This window comes from Morus notabilis, unplaced genomic scaffold (assembly GCF_000414095.1).
Source record: "Morus notabilis unplaced genomic scaffold, ASM41409v2 Scaffold1916, whole genome shotgun sequence".
Classification (NCBI taxonomy): Eukaryota; Viridiplantae; Streptophyta; class Magnoliopsida; order Rosales; family Moraceae; genus Morus; species Morus notabilis.
In genome coordinates this window covers 11,465-28,672 of record NW_010360874.1, presented here as the reverse complement: position 1 = coordinate 28,672, position 17,208 = coordinate 11,465, and the positions used below count along the sequence as shown (strand labels likewise).

Here is a 17,208-nt window from a genome sequence, read left to right as displayed (position 1 = left end):
ATCTATGATGCAAATTTACACCCATATGCCTGGCCCATTAGCAAAGTAATACATCTGATTCATCTTATTTTATAAGTTCTAAGTACTTTCTCAACTTTTATTTTCATTTCCATTATAAAAAAGAAAACATTATGCCACACAAGACACAAGGATATGAGCCATAATTGTTTTTCCGCTCAACAAGATGGAAAATATTGGATTAGAGAAAAAAAAAAAAGATGGAAAATATTGAAGTCATCTTGCCCCATCGACATCTCCATCAGATAAAAAAGAAATTATAGGGTCAATTAATAGAAGGAAAAGGGTCTAATTCAATTCTACTCTCAAATACGATCATGGATCTAATTATCAAATCTGAGCGTATATCGAAAGGAGAAGAAGAAAAAATATTCGGACAGTGGCACTGCCCCGTTGATGGTGGGTTATGAGCCACAGTTGTTAAAGTCCATCCACACTCTATTACTTATTATGATCACTGCGCTGTGTCTCATTTTCTGTTTCTTTATTATTTGTGATGCAGTAAACGACAAACAAGATTAAAATGTACTGTAAAGTATAGAAAGGGCCAAATATTACACCTAATTACTAATGGCACTGGTTCAGTTCAGTTGAAAGTGAATTAAATTTAAAATCATGTTAGTAAGTAGTAAGCATACAGTTTAAATTATATTTCTCGTTTAAATTGAATTAAATTGTCTAACTTAAAATTTAAGTTTCCCTTCATTTCAATAGTTCAAACTATTTTTGAACAAAAAATCTCTATTCTCTATACTTTTTACACATACCAAACACAAACTCAGATTTTATTTCCCATTTAGTTTTAAACTTTAACTGTCAATCTAAACGTTAATTCTGACTACAATTTAAACTATACAGTTCGAATTTTTCTGTTCAAATTAACACAATTTGAACTAATAAACCAAAAAAGGCATAATTAAATCAAAATAAACAATACAAAAGATACAGTATCAAAAAAGGTTAAATCCTACACCTAATTATGAATAAAATCAAGTTCTCAGTTGTCTAATAAGGTCGGTGATCACTGCTAATAAATTATCAGATCATCGTTCCTCACACATAAGCGCTGCTGCATCTGAATTTTTCTCGAATAAAAAAAAAAGGAAAAACATATGTTTTGTAATTGTCATCACCCTAAAATCCCTGTTCTTTCGCCAAAAACAAAGAGGGAAAAACAAATTAAAAGAACAGTCAATCTAAATTTCATGAACAATAACAAACTATGGCTAAAAAATCTCGTTGATATGATTCATTAATCATCATCATCTTCATACAAGAAAAGCTAAAAAGCAAGAAAAAGCACATTTTTGGCTTTTTATAGGAGGCAATCCGAAACGGTTCCAAAAGCGCAGCTTAGAAGATGTGAAAGGAACACAGAATCGGCATATTGAAAAGGACAAACAGGGGGAAAAAAAAAAGAAGAAAAAAACAGGGATGAATCTGTCAACATATTTATATATGCAAACAAGAGATATTTTTTATATAGAGATTTTATTGGCGATCAAGAGATGCTACGCTTGCCGGGAAGATCGGCGACCTTAAGAGTCTTGTCGATGAGCTTGCGAGCTTTTCTGCTTCGGATCTCGACCTTGATGCTCGAGCTCTTGTCCATCTTTATGTACGTCTTCTTCGACTTCTTCAGCGCTTTCACCTTCGATTTGATCGATTCGACCAGGTTCTCTAGCTGGTTCGCCATCAGAGTTCGTTGAATTTTACTAATTTCTCAGCTAAGAAATCCAGAGAACGAGAGAAGAAAGAACGGAGTTTGGATTGTTTACTGTCTTCAATGAGAAGAAGTGAGGTTCGCCCTTTGGAGTTTTTCAACTTCGTTTTTGCTCTCTGAAGTCTGCGGTTTTTCAGATCCCACACACAATCCACGTAATCCCGTTATATTGACTTGTGTGTCCCAATGACCCTTTGTTTTGTACATAATCACAGGATTGCCACAGCTGCCTTTTTTTGACATTTTCACCTACTCAATAGTCAATACTATTTTTTTTTTTTGATTCCTTGCGGTGGAACCAAAAAGTCCATCGGTGAAAATTTGTTTTTTTTAATTGTTTGATTAGTTTTTTAACGGAATTTGTGTAGTTTCGTATTAAAAATTTATAATTTATCATACAAAATTATTTTTGTTGTAAATTTTATAGTTGAAAAAATAATTTAACAGTAAAAATATTGCTCCATCAGTAGAGCACTTTTTAGGTTCATTATAAAAAATCCATTTTTTTCCCTAAAAAAGATAAATAATAGCCAATATCTTTTACTCTTCTTGTCTATTGTAATCCCAAATTCTAAAATAATAAATACATTCCTTAAATGCCGATTACTCTTCGTTCAAGTAATTTGCATGGAACCTTTTCTGAAGAAACATTTTCTGTGCCACTTGGACTTGGCACAAATAAATTTGTTCTTTTCTTCTTTGTTCTTTAAAAAAAATAAAAAAAATAACCCCAAAAAAAATAACAGTGTAAAAAAATAAGAGTGTATTTAGTAGATAGATCTAGAATCATGATTTTAGATAATGGTTCAGAATCAGTGTTTATTTACAGTGATTCTGAATTATGATTTTCAATCATGATTCTGAATCAATGTTTAGTTTGGATGATTCTGAATCATGATTTAAAATATGATGTGATGTTTTAAATTAACTCAAATCATAATTTTAAAACTATCATTCTCTTGATTCAAGATGATTCAAACCTATAATTTTGAATCATAATTTCAGATTCATAATTTAAACTTAAAATCATAAATTATGATTCTGATTATAAAATTATAATTAGAATCACTCTAATTTAAACCTTCATATTAAATAAACCCTAAGATGTTTGGGGGTAAAACGCTTCTTTTGTTCATGGATTTCAAAAACGTTGACGTGTCATGATTGATGATTATCTCATGATGAAGTGACACGTACATAAGTGTACTTTACCGTCCGCAGTGAATTCAGTTCCAAAGTTTTGTCTATTTTGACTAGGACCTGCACCATAGGTCGAGAGTCGTTACTACTAGAGAGTTGGTATTGAAGATGCATCCGTAAAGGAGGGACGGTTTTGTTATTTAACTAATGAGCTGGGGGTAATTCAGTACTTTGGTCAAACTGGACTATTTTCTCTCAGGAGGAGCAATAACGTTCACTAAAACTGCTATCGTTTTCATCCGCACTTAATGTGGCACGCTCTTCGTTGAAAACAGATTTAGTTGGTAGCAAAAGTGTCGTTGCAGAATATTTTAAATTAAATTATGAAGCAAGTTCAAACCTCAACGAATGATCCATTTTTGCAAAATATAAGGCTTCGTTCACTTCGTAAATTTGAGTTTTCAATTCGAGTTGAGATGTGACATTTTATAATAACTTTTTACTGTAGAAGAAAAAATTAAATGTGACATTTTTTGAGAATTTTTTACTGTAAAAATCTAGAACTGAAAACTCAAATCGGTAAAATAAACGAGACATAAAAAACTGTTGATTGAGGTCCTCGCTTAACCAATATCTTTTTACGATTTTGTTTTTGTACCTCGTGGTCTTTTAAAAAAAAAAAAAACACAAAACAAAAAACAGCCGTTAAAATATTGTTTTGAACGTTCGTTAAAATATTGTAATTTTTTATTTTTAAAAGTCAAACAGCCGTATTAAGGGAAAAAGGAAAATGACAATGCGGATGAACTCATTAGTCATACGGCATCTCTTTCTAATGGGAAACGCCATTGCACTTCCGCTACCTTTTATTTATTTTGCGTAAAACTTAAGATACCATTTTGTTCCACTTACTTTTGGATCATCTTGGTTTGTTTGACGCTCTTAGTTTTGACGTTTTGACATCTGAGAACCAACAAAAATCCACGAAGACCCAAAAAAGAAAAGGTGAAATTTTGACCATTCAAATGGTGGCAGAAAATTTCTATTTTGATAGCTGGTTTTTAAAGAATGCAAATCAAACAAAAACCCTGTTCCTCTCAAATTAGTTTGCATTATTTTTTAGATTTTAGACTTCGTTTTATGACCAACTTCTGTAAAAAAAAAATTCAAGAACCTAGATTCTGGGTTTAGAAAATGATGACCAAGAAAATCGAAAAGAAAAACCCATTGGCTAATGTCATTACACGCATATTCTGATAATCACTCCTAAACTCAGCAACCGCAAAATTGTTTTGTTCATTATGCTAGTCACAAATAAGTGGCCCTAAACTCCTTAATCACCAATTACTAAGGAGACGTTTAGTTCATGGATTAAAATCATGTGATTAAAATCATTTTTGATTTACGTGTATTTTTTGTGAGAGAAAATACTGTAACCAACCATGAACCATGATTCAAATCATAGTTTGAATCCTCCAACTAAACGTCCCCTGACCAAGAAAATCGAAAAGAAAAACCCATTGGCTAATGTCATTACACGCACATTCTGATAATCACTCCTAAACTCAGCAACCACAAAATTGTTTTGTTCATTATGCTAGTCACAAATAAGTGGCCCCAAACTCCTTAATCACCAATTACTAACTCATCAAAGTATTGATCAGAGTAATCCAGTCATTAGGAATTGTATTACTTCCAAGACCATACAAGTCAGCATCTACCACCTAGCAGCCATATCTACTGTTTCAGATCATTTTCTTTAATTTATTATTTACATTACAAATCTAAGGTTTCTGAAATACTGATGCTTCCTAAGTAGTGTATTCGCTAAATATTTGTCATAATGTTCTACTAACTCCCTAACCATGAAATTAGAATGTTTTCCAGGGGGAAAAAAAATGCTTTGAAGGCACCATGTGAGACCCACTCTCTATTTGTGTGTCGTGTTGAAAATCGCTGGTTCCTCTTAGCATTGTTCTTTTTAATGTGTTGTGAACAGGTGAAGTCGTGCATACAAGTATTTCTGTGCGTGACAATATAATTAATTGAGTCACTTTCAAAGAGAAAATAGCACAAACATAAATTATAAGCAACAACTAAAAATGGTCAAGCTTTTTACATATCTTAAACATCAGTAAGTAACAATTTAGTAACTGCAATCAAATGCTGATTGCTCCATAGAGACAAGAGACAACTGCAATTAAGAGCTTTAGCCTTTGTCCCACTGATCGATATAAAATTGAATACCTGATTGTGCTTCAGATCCACATATATGAAACACAATTATGTATACACTTGGTACCTCCCCCAGTTAAGTTTGTTTGCCTTTCGCCATAAAAAATATAAGAAAAGGAATGGTGGAAGATGATAACTTCACAAGTTCCAACTTGACTTAAGACCTGCGTCAAGAGGTACCAAATACATTGTAAATAAACAGAGAAAAGGAATATAAAATCAAGATGAGACTTGAAATAATAGTCGATCGCATATAGTTGAGGAGAGAGGATATAGGTTGGTCGAAAATGATTTACACAGTCACTACTCATCAAAGTAATCAAAACAAATAACCTAAAAAACTGATGATAAAACAAATAACAGGAGAGTGGAAGACTTGCCTCAAGGAAATTAAATAGTAACTGTTTGCTGAGAATCAGACCATAACATTAGTGTTGCTAAAAGTGCCACCGTTGCAGTTTCAACACGGAGGCGGTGTGGCCCAAGGCCTACCGTGGTGGCACCTGCTCCTATTATCATGTTCAACTCCTTCTCTGTGAAGTCTAAAGCAGTGGCAATAAGTCAATTTATCTAAAAGCAAATAAATATAAGCAAAAGTTAAAATGGATACGAAACTAAGCCACATCTTATACAGCCATAGATGTTTTAAAACACTTCACATCATCTCAGGCATACCGAGTACGTTTCATACCCAATAAAACACTACACAAGTACAAGAAAATATGAGGTATACTAACCCCCTTCTGGTCCAACTATGATTAGTCCTTTGGACTGTGGTCTCAATGAGGTCAATGCATTGACAAGCGGAGCAGCTTCTGCTACCGCAACAAAGGATATCTTTGACTGGGAAACCTACATAACAAAATCATAACATGTTTAAGCAAGCATGAAATAGTAAGAGAGAGGAAGAGATCAAATAGACCTTTTATGCACCAAAGGAACCAGATACCAAAAGAATACGTAATCTTGAGCTTATATGTACGATTAATTGCTAATTTATGCAGATGGACCAACACCAACAAAATGATGAAGATGAGAATTATATAACAAAGAATGGAGCAAGAACTCACAGAAGGTATAAGGTCATTAATTTTCATAGGAGGATTCAAAATCATCTCATGCAGCCGTTGACCTGTCAAAGACCTAATATAAAATAGGGGGAGGAAAGAGGCTTAAAAAATAATTGAACAGTATGTTTACAGTTGACATTTACATTGTTTTGTGGCTGCCAAAACAACACGCTCCAATCGGTCCACTCGATTTTCCGAGATAGAAGGAGAACGCTCTGTCAGCAGAGGAGTTACACTGCTAGCACCCAGCTCCTAATACAACGAACAGAAAAGAGTTGGAATACATACACTAGCAAAATAATGGTATCAGCATTCAGCACCCACATTTTAGGCATACCGTGCATTTCTCAACGAGCCAGGCAGCTCGACCACCCTTCAGAGTACCTACACAGATACAACGAGCCGGTCAGTTTATAATGTGTGAGCATGGTCATCCATGCAAGATATACAAATTTATAAACTAATTCTACTAAAGTGACCAAAAACATACCAAAGGCTGCAAATACATGCCACTGTGTGCTCTGTGGAAGAAGGAATTGCAGATCTTCTAACGCTACAAAATCAATCCCGGTGCGGTCAAGCCTGCCAATGCACCCCTCTACGAGACCTCCTTTTCCGTTGAAAAGCTCTACCCTTGCACACGTTATGTGGATATCATAAGTACTTAATTGATATTAAAATAAATGTTTACATTTGTCAAAACAATATTGCAGTGAGATTTATTTGTGTGAATGACGTCCAATTTCACATACGTTTCCAAAGGGAATAAAGCTGAAATCCTAAGTTCCATATTTAGGCACAAGATTATGACTTTACCATTAAAAAAAAAGTCCCCTTTTCCTGATAAACTGATGCTAGCCTAGCCTGTAAGTTTTTTGTTAAAAGATACAAAGTTCACAAATTACAAGAGTACTCCCGCCAAGTAACATAAAGCTAAAATTTAAGGAGTAAGGGTTAATGGTACCTATCATTGAGGCCCAATCTTAAAACTTTAGTCATGTGCCAGAATTCATCGCCTTGAACGCGAACAACGCTACCCTGCATTTTGAAGGAAAGGAGAACAACAAGATTTCGTGTTTTTGTTCCATCAAAAGTATCAACTTTTTCCAAAGTTTTCATTTTTACTACGAATAATCGGCTTTAGGATTATGTACAGTAAGAATGAAAGCCTTCACACAAATTTTCTCGAAAGCAAAGAAACGACATTTCAGCCCCCAATTTTACTTTTGTCTTTTTTCAGTCATTTCTGTTTCCTCCACTTTCTCGGAAAACAAACACGAAAATACACCTGAGAGAGAGAGAGAGAGAGAGGGAGTACCTTAGTAGTGGGGAGAACTTCAGAGAAAAAGCGAGGGAGACCGCCACGGTACTGGTTCGAGTTAGCTGAGGAAGAAGATGAAGATGAAGATGAGAATGCTCGGAAACTCAAGGTCTTGAACCATGGAGGGTTCCTTAACCCGGAAAATTGAGGTTTTGCTGAGGCCAGCATTTGCATCCCAGAATTCACAACAGGACGCTTTGAATTGAAGCTGAATACTATTGTACTATAGTCTATAAGAATTCAAATGAGACCACTTCCCAGTTCTGTTTTGTGTTTGGATCCTAAGGAAATTGTCCGGGATGTGCTTTCTCTCATGATAAAAGGGCAAACCCAGGCACGACGTGGTTTTCCATATAACGACATTAATTCACCCCAGGAAACGACAATGACCTCCATAAATTATGATTGAAGAAAAAAACTCTGCCAATTATCCACATTTTCAAACTCTGATACCAATTACCAACATTTTCAAACCAGACAACGATATTGATCGAGAACCAAACCAATGAGAAAACGACAAGATCCAAAAACGACAACAAACCAAGAAACGACGTAATGATTTTGGAAAACTTTTGTTTGGAAATCTAAAAATTAGAATAGGATTAAAATAAGATTACCATCATCTTCTTTTTCTTCTTCATTCTTTTTTTTTTCCTTTTTAATTCCTTCGTTAAAAATTATTTAGCTCTGTTGTAATTTCATTATTTTCTTCTTCAGATAATAGAAGTTTCCAAGCTCTGTAATTGTATCTCCACTCATCTAAGATCCGCAAAAATTAACGAAACAACTATACAAAAAAGATCTTAACTTTACATTACTTGATTAACCTTCAGCTTGTAAAACTCTGATTACAAAACTAAACCAAAAAACCCTTTCTTTTTCCCCCTTCTGACTTCTCCCAATCAAAAACAGAGGGAAGACAAAAAACAAAAAAGATTTTCAAAACTAATCCTCTCCATCGTCACCATCAACAACCTCCTTACCATCTCCTTCAAAGCCACCACCTAACTCACAGATCCTCTCCCAAACATCCCTCGGAACCGGCACGACGGACAACCTCGGCTGCCGAAGTAGAGCGAAGCCCTTCAGCCCTTGATCCCCCTTCATCTCGGTCAGATCCACGGCCTTCCGCATCTCCCCGACCGCCTTCACGTCCACCACCACGGCATCCCCTCCCTCCGAGTACCACTCGCGCGTGACCTCCACGACCCCGACTACGCGGCGGGCCCTAGCACCGGAGTGGTAGAAGAAGCAGAGGTCGCCGAGGCTCATCGACTTGAGGTTCTTCTGCGCCTGCTTGTTCTTCACGCCGTCCCACTTGCTGAGCCCTCCGTTCGCCGCTTGGTCCTCCCACGACCACTCCCCTGCCTCCGTCTTCAGAAGCCAGTACTGTTTCTCTTTCCCCATTGATGGCGATTCTTCTCTCTGAGTCCGATCCACTTTTCTTTTTTTGATTTCCTTTTCTTTTCCCATCATTAATGGTGATTCTTTTCCTTTGATTTTTTTTCTCTGTGTTTAATATGGTGGCGGGAGAATGTGGATGTTGGCGCCCAGTGGTCATTGGACCGAGTATGATGGGCCTGTAAGCCTTATACGGCCCATGTCTGGGGATTTGGGCCTCGGTGGACCAAATGCCGCCCGTTAACGCCGCCATGTTTGGGTTTATAGATCAACCAAGGCCCGTTAATTTTGTCAATTCGAGTTTTGCTACAGTAAAAAGTTCTCAGAATCAGCCACATCTAATTTTTTTACTACAGTATAAAGCTCTCATATAAAGTCACATCTTAACTCAAATTAAAAACTCAAATCAGCGAACTGAATGAGCCTTAAGAAGTGAGAATCCGATCGCCAAAGAGGCAGGTGAGGCTGAGGGGGCATATGCCCCCCTGAATTTTTGGTTTTTAAAATTTTACCCCATAAATTCTCAAATTTTTTTATATATGTCCCCCTTTTATTGATAAAAATTTCAAAATATCTCCATTAAATCCAATCTAAATATTATTTTTAAACTAGTTGGTTTTTTAAATTGTTTTTTGGTTCTTATTACATTCCATACTTCTTACTTCTTAGTATACCTAATAGAATTATTTTTCTCTAATTTACTCCGGTTAAATTTTTTTTTTCAAATTTATCTCTTCTCAAATATTATTTCATGTGATCTTTATTATATCAAAAGTGAACTTCACGAGAAAAATTTAAATGATCTTTCTCAAATATGTCCCTAAGCCATTTTTTAGGTAACACTCCATTATTATTTTCTTTTAAACATAGTTTCTCTATCAAGCGCATAAAGCATGTTAATTATGTTATGCATAGTTAAGCGTAAAAGTAGTGCAACCATTATAGTGCTAAGACTTTATAAAACATAATATGCATATGTTTAAAATGTGCTCTAACTAGCTAATAGTATTAGCAATGATAAATTCTTCACATTTTTAGTCTATACCCCTCCTAAAATATAATCCCCACTCCGCCACTTAATCCGATGGATTGACTTTGTCTTGTTTATAATTCTCTTTTATGTATTGATTGATCAATGATCGCTGACTCAAATGTTTAGGAATATATCTGAGAGAGAGAGAGAGAGAGAGAGAGAGAGAGAGAGAGAGCAAATCAACTATTGGCAAAGAGGTACGTTCCTCCTGCGATGAATAATTAATAATGAAAAAACAAATAATAAATAATGAAAAAGCAACACACAACAAACAACAAGATTCTCATCTCCCAACCCACGAATAAGAAACATGACAAGAAAACAAACCAAACTTAATTAATTAAAAAGTTTTTCAATAACCATTTTGGACGTGATGATCGTTAGAAACTGGATAATCATTAGGTGTTGAGTAATGAGCATTCGGGGTGTAGATGAGATTTCCAACGGTGTAATAAGCCTTGCCTTCTTCATTGCGAAGCAAAGAAAGATGTACGCCATTACCCGCACTATAGGCAGGCACATTACAGGTCTGTGATGGAGAATATTTAGGATATGCTTTGCATTCTTTGAGATTGATGTGCTCATCAGCACTTGGCAAAGTTTCACGGAAGCAACCCTTTTCGTCTGTTTTAGGACGCAAAACAGTATTGTATGGAGCTTTGTTGTATCCATTCTCGTACGAACTTGGGCATGTAATCTCTACTTCAGCTCCTGTCGTGGTAATCGAATGCGTGGGAAAAAAAAAGAAACGAACAAAAGGTTATTACCAATCTTAGGAAATAAATTGTAGATTTTGATGAACATGAACATATTTACCTTGAAGAGGATAGTATTTATTAGTCTCTGATTCACATAGAACGAACCCTTGAATGACAATGAGATTGTTATGGGAGTATATTCCTTCATGAGCTTGATCATAAGTCTTCTGCTCATGATCATAGTATGATTTGGTAGGGACAATGTTTCCCTCTCCTTGATATGGCTTAGTTGTCTTGTAGTTTGAATCTGTTGGGACAAAATTTTCTTGAACTAACTGCTGCTTGTGGTGACCATTTTGATCTTGTTCATTGCCGAGTAAATTGCCAAGAAGGTTATCACCATCCAAGTTATTTAGAGTAGAGCTTAATAGATCATTACTGTCATGATGTTGATCATCATGACCGTGATCAGTAAGCTGTTGTTGATGATTATCAACATGATCTGAATTCTGGGTATAAGGGACATATTCAGCTGAAGCAATGACGATTAGCAGTGACAAGAGGGTTAAAGGGATTAGGACGCGGGTGAGAGCCATTATAAGTGTGATATTTGTGTATTTGTATATGCTACGGAGAGGCTATGGCTTGATGAATTGGAGGTGGTTGCACCTCAGTCTTATATAAGAATGACATGATATTATGTTACTCATGAAATTTCATATTAAATGTGTATTGTGGCAAAGATTACCTGGTTGCACGATGGTGAAGATCATCGATCGAGGTGGGCTTGATTGTGTTATCCTAAGAAGATCTGCAAATCTTCAATAATATATAAATTTGCAAAGTTATATATTGCAGGCCTTAATTATGCAAGAATTCTATCCTGGCCATCTTTCTTAAATTATGTTTTCTTAGTTTGGTACGTGAAAGGCATTTTTCTTCGATTTGGAAGATTAAAAGTTCTATTTTGGATTTCGCATAGCATGAGTTGGGGGTGGGGACAATCCTACGTGCTCTCATATCCCATTCAATTATTTGGTAGAAGAAAGTCCTTTTTTTTTAAAGCAAAAGAGTTGGACAAGCTCTCATCCCACACCAAACTCCACCCAATTCATTAAATAAAACAGAGAACAGAATATTTGTATAAAAATAAAAGGTAAATTAATTAGCTGAAGGAAATAGGAATAAAGTTTACTAGTGAAGAAGATGATTTAGGGAAGCAATGGAGAAAATACTCAGTTTCTCTTAGTAACTTTATTGATGAAAGAATATATATAGGTAAGGTCTCCGGTCAGTAGTTGTATATTTTTATATAAATCGTGTATATTTATATGTAAATCGTGTATATTTACATGTAATTCATGTATATTTACATGAAATACAATAAATTAGCCAATATACATATTTTTATGCTATGTGTTCACTAATTGTTATAAAAAATACATGTTTTGAGGATTAATATATATTGTCGTTTCTTATAACTTAACATACACGACTTTACATGTAAATATACACGACTTACACGTAAATATACATAATTTATACATAATTATACAACTGTCGTTCCGGTCAGGCACTTTCTAAGTGCCTGACCGGAGACAATTTATATATATATATATTTATATCGGAATAAGAAGAGTGCATGGTTAATATCTCACAAAAGCAAAAACTACGTGCATAAAATTAGGAAAAAATTGGCGAAAGAGCAATGTGTCCCAGTTTCGCAGATCTTGAACAAAACCCACCACTAACCATAAATCACAATTGCCACAAGACTATTTTTCGCAACTTGAATTCTTTATTTTCTTCTAAAAAATAAAAGCATAGGCACGGTTTTTTTTTCCCCCCCTGAAATCATTAGTCACAACTTTCCTACTTTATCATCAATCTCCCACGAAGTGATCCAAGAGTCCAAGGCCATTATTTACATCTAAATTGAATACTTCTAAGTTACCTCTTTTTTTTTTTTTTTTTTTAGAGTTTTTATGTGCTAGTTTGTTTTTCTTTTTGTTAAAGGAATAATACCGTTAAAAAATTTTGCTTTTTCCAAAGTCTAATACTGACATTTTACATATTAGAAAAAAAATAAAAATAAAAATTATCCGAACATTAGCTTCTGTATCTTTTCTGCATTTCTCTCTGTCTTATGCATTACTACAGGCGCACAATCAAGTAGATTATAAAGTGAACGAATAATCAAATTATTTAGCAGGTTCCATTACATTTTAAATACTACGAGTTGTCGTTTAGATTAGTATTTATATTCGAATGATTCCAATCAGGAATCAAAAGAATCCTAGCTCCAGTTTTATCACTCAAAATTGTTAAGATAATGAATAAAATAAACTCAGAAAGGGTTATAAACTTAACATAAAACTCCCAGAAAACATAAACGAAAAGGAAAAATAAATTGGTTGAAGGTACCAAGTTAGACGATGCATCATTGAAACATTCAAATATGAAAATTAAAAATTAAAAAAAAATCATCTGAGAGAGAAAGTATATATGACCCAAAAGCAAGAATTGAACATGCACAATTTATTGTTTTTTAAAATGAACATGTTTCTTAATAAAAGAAATTTTGTTTTGGAAAAACATACATGCGCTGTTTACAGTCCATGTCGTATTTACTTCTGAAAACTCCACAAGTTTTTGTGTTACAACTTAGAAAAGATGGCATGACTATCAGCGTTTGAACTTTGAAGCAATGGTGTTGTTTCGGTTTTGACTCGGTTCCTCTTTTTTTTTTTTTTTTTTTTTTAACTTGACGCATGCTTGTTACTATAGCTAAATGTAGCTTTCTTTATTCGATTAATAACTGTAGCAACAACTCAATGTCGTTTATCTTAGGTTTTACTTTGGGACGATAAAGAACATGCAATTTCTGCAATATTGGAACAATCATATGTAGTATCACTTCGAACTAGCTTATTCTTAGGACATCCCACGTCATGTTTTCCTCGACGGTAAACAACATGCCGTTTTTGCTTTTGAAATTTAAACAATACGTGGTTAATTTGTTAAACTTTAAAGGGCTGTTTATTTCGCTGATTTGAGTTTTTAATTCGAGTTGAGATGTGACTTTATGTGAGAATTTTTTACTGTAGTAAAAAAATTAGATGTGACTGTTTTTTAGAGTTTTTTACTGTAGCAAAACTCGAATTTTAAATTCAAATCGGTGAAATGAACGGGGCCTAATTCTCTTCTTTACTGTGAGAACTGCATCTCTTTTTTTTTATACATTTTTAAATATTACCATGCTTTTTAATGCAGCGTACAATATCTCTTTTAATTAAGTCCGTGTGATCAACATTAAAATTGACATTACATATATCATTAAGGACAACAAAATCATTACATCAATAAAACCAAGGATAAATATCGTAATGGCATCAATATATGTCGTTAAACGGAGATCATAATGTATTACTGCAAGGGGTAAATATCATTCGAACGTGATTGGATATTCATTATTAGTAGTATATATGAGAGATTTATATTGTAATATTTTGTTTTTGGCTGCATGATATTCTGTAAAAAACTTTCAATATCAGTAGCAATTAAACAAGAAATGACATCAATATTATATTGTCGTTAAAGGATAATAAATTATTACAAATCATAAATCACAAATATATATGCTCCAAGCATATAAATCATTCATGCAAATCAAATATTGGCAAAAGAATTAATAACTTGTTTTTGGGTTGATGTCGTTTTCAAATTGTACAATATGTTTTTTCTAGTGACTTTTTATATGGATTTATATCTTGTGTTCTGTGAATAATTTTATAACTCTTTCTAGTTATTCTAGTTTCGGTCAATGTTGTTTTCCAGTTGAAGTCGTGTCTCGGTTATTGTTTTCCGATAACATGAAGCTATTTTAAATTTTAATATGTCGTTTTTTGGGTTGATTTTGTTTCCTAGTTTCTTCTTTTTAAACTTCAGTTTCTACGCAATTTGAATGTGATTATCTTTGATAAATTTTAAAAATTAGCAATTTTATTATCACGAACTAAAGCGCTCAAAAAATCAAAGTTCAAGAAGTAATTTGTCAATATTATTATTATAAATATTGAGAACACCTAATCATAAGTTTCAATTAATAATGAACATGACACTTATAAATTTTCTTATTAAAGGAGACACAAGATAAATATAATTGAATGCTTTAAAAAAATGTTTCAAAATTTTAAATTTTAGTGGGATACGTTTCCCTACTAATTGTTACAGATAATTCCGACACTGACTATGAGAGAGAATAAAGATGAGTTTCTTTGTATTTCTTCCTTGAGCTTTTTTTTGTTTTTTTTTTTGGAGTAATTCTTCCTGAACTTTGAGGTAAAATCTGAGGCCACACTTATTGTTGAAGAACGGTGATTGGATATTCATTATTGCAAGGGTAAGGATCATGCGTGATTGGATATTCATTATTAGGATCAGTACATATATGTATATGAGAGACTTATACTGTGATTTTTTGTCGTTGTTGCATGATATACAGTAAAAATCTTGCATTAGTAGTAATTAAACAAGAAATGACATCATTATATGTATCGTTAAAGGATTAAAAAAAATTATTACAAAACATAAATTACAAATATATATGCTCCAAGAGTATAAATTTCGAATGAAAAAAACAACATACAACATTTACCCCTTGAGACAAATCAATCACGCAACTCTAATATCGGCAAAGAGGATATGTATACACCCTCCTGCAATGAATAATTAATAATGAAACCAATAACAAACAACAAACGAGATTTTCATTTCCCAACCCACGTACGCATAAGAAAACAGAACAAGAAAACAAATCAAACATAGTTAATTAAAAGGTTTTTTCAATATCCATTTTGGACGTGATGATCGTTAGAAACTGGATAATCCTTGGGTGGCGAATAACGAGTATTCGGTGTGTAAATGAGATTTCCAATGGTGTAATACGTCTTGTCCTCTTCATTGCGAAGCAAAGAAAGATGTACACCATTACTTGTACTATAGGCTGGAACATTACAGGTCTCCGATGCAGAATATTTAGGATATGCTTTGCACTCTTTAAGATTGATATACTTATCAGCAGCTGGCAAAGATTCGCGGAAACAACCTCTTTCGTCTGTTTTAGGATGCAAAATGGTATTGTAACTTGGGCATGTAATCTCTACCTCAGCTCCTGCAATAGTAATCAAATGCATGGGAAAAAAGGAAATGAACAAAAGGTTATTACAAATCTTTCAAAAGAAATTATAAATTCTGACAATCATGAACTATAGTTTTTTAATGAGTACATCAAACCAATCTTTGAATACTTCACTAGTTGATTTTACCTTTGAGAGGATAGTATTTGTTAGCCTCTGATTCACATAGAACGAACCCTTGAATAACAATGAGATTGTTGTGGGAGTATACTGATCCTTCATGAGCTTGATCATAAGTCTTCTGCTCGTGACCATAGTATGGTTTGGTAGGGGCAACGTATCCTTGTTCTTGATATGGTTTAGTTTTCTCGTAGTTTGGGACATAATTTTCTTGCCCTAATTGTTGCTTGTGCTCCTCGTTGTGATCCTGTTTATCGTCGAGTAGATTTCCTAGAAGGTTATCAACATCCAGGTTTGGAGTAGAGCTTAATAGATCATTGTCATCATGATGTTGATCATCACGATCGTGATCAATAAGCTGTTGTTGATGACTATCAACATGATCTGGATTTAGGGTATTAGGGATATATTCAGCAGAAGCAATGACAATTAGCAGTGACAAAAGGGCTAATGGGAATAGAAGGCGGGTGATAGCCATTATGATTGTGATATTTGTGTATTAGTAACACCTAAGTAGAAGAGAGGATATGGCTTGATGAATTTGAGGTAGTTGCACCTTAGTCTTTATATAGGGAATGACACAATATTAAATGTGTTACTCAAATTTCATATTAAATATGTAATTGCATCAAAAATTACTCGGTTGCACGATGGTGAATTGATATACATGGGCTTGATTGTGTTATATGTAATAAGATCTGCAAATCAAATAATTTGATTTGCAGGCATCGATTGCGGCAAGGGTTATATGATTGGTTTCATTCAATGTATTTCATATGATCAAGCACGTGTTAATTTCTTAAATTACATATGCTTTTTTTTTTAGTAATTATTTACATTCGACAAAAGAAAAAGTCATTATACGCAATAGTTTTTTAATTAATAAGGTGAAGTAATGATCTAACAACTTTTTTGAGTTTCTATTTCTTTTTTTTCTTTTTACAAACGTACTGTCACCGGCTTCTGGACAACTAGTTTAAAAATATTCATACTATACATGATTTGGGGGAGGAGCGCCATTCCTACGTGCTCTCAATATCATCTCCATCCAATTATTTAGCACAGGAAAGTCCAATTTATTTAGCAGAACAAAATCCAATGTAATTATGATGGTTTCTTAACGATATATTCAAGATTTTCGTAATCTTTAATGTTATTCTTCTTCTTTCTATTTTTTGTAGATTAAGAAAATAATGATAAAGGCTAAGTAGTATTAGAAATTTTTTGCACATCCCTAATAGGTTGGCACCC

The 17,208-nt window shown here is 33.9% G+C and overlaps 3 protein-coding genes across 4 annotated transcripts; all 3 read right to left on the bottom strand.

Annotated features, from left to right (window-relative positions):
• Positions 1–1,246: 1,246 nt before the first annotated feature.
• Positions 1,247–1,863, bottom strand: LOC21386885. Its single transcript, XM_024165175.1, has one exon. The coding sequence runs from the start codon at positions 1,712–1,714 to the stop codon at positions 1,520–1,522; it is 195 nt and encodes a 64-aa protein (XP_024020943.1). The 5' UTR covers positions 1,715–1,863; the 3' UTR covers positions 1,247–1,519.
• Positions 1,864–5,100: 3,237 nt separating this feature from the next.
• LOC21386884 (ribosomal RNA small subunit methyltransferase E) lies at positions 5,101–7,863 on the bottom strand. Of its 2 annotated transcripts, XM_010097431.2 has the most exons (9): positions 7,505–7,863; positions 7,151–7,224; positions 6,677–6,819; positions 6,524–6,570; positions 6,330–6,438; positions 6,187–6,248; positions 5,854–5,968; positions 5,497–5,658; positions 5,101–5,280 (listed from the first exon to the last, which is right to left on the bottom strand). In XM_010097431.2, exons 1-8 carry the CDS (start codon positions 7,679–7,681, stop codon positions 5,507–5,509), a joined length of 879 nt encoding a protein of 292 aa, XP_010095733.2. In that variant the 5' UTR covers positions 7,682–7,863; the 3' UTR covers positions 5,101–5,280; positions 5,497–5,506. The 2 variants fall into 2 exon arrangements, with proteins under 2 accessions (XP_010095733.2, XP_024020942.1); XM_024165174.1 differs by lacking the exon at positions 7,505–7,863 and having other exon boundaries at positions 6,677–6,814; positions 7,151–7,210.
• A 436-nt stretch (positions 7,864–8,299) lies between these two features.
• On the bottom strand, positions 8,300–8,993 carry LOC21386883 (thymocyte nuclear protein 1). The gene has a single exon (XM_010097430.2). It carries the CDS (start codon positions 8,981–8,983, stop codon positions 8,453–8,455), a length of 531 nt encoding a protein of 176 aa, XP_010095732.2. The 5' UTR covers positions 8,984–8,993; the 3' UTR covers positions 8,300–8,452.
• Positions 8,994–17,208: the final 8,215 nt, after the last annotated feature.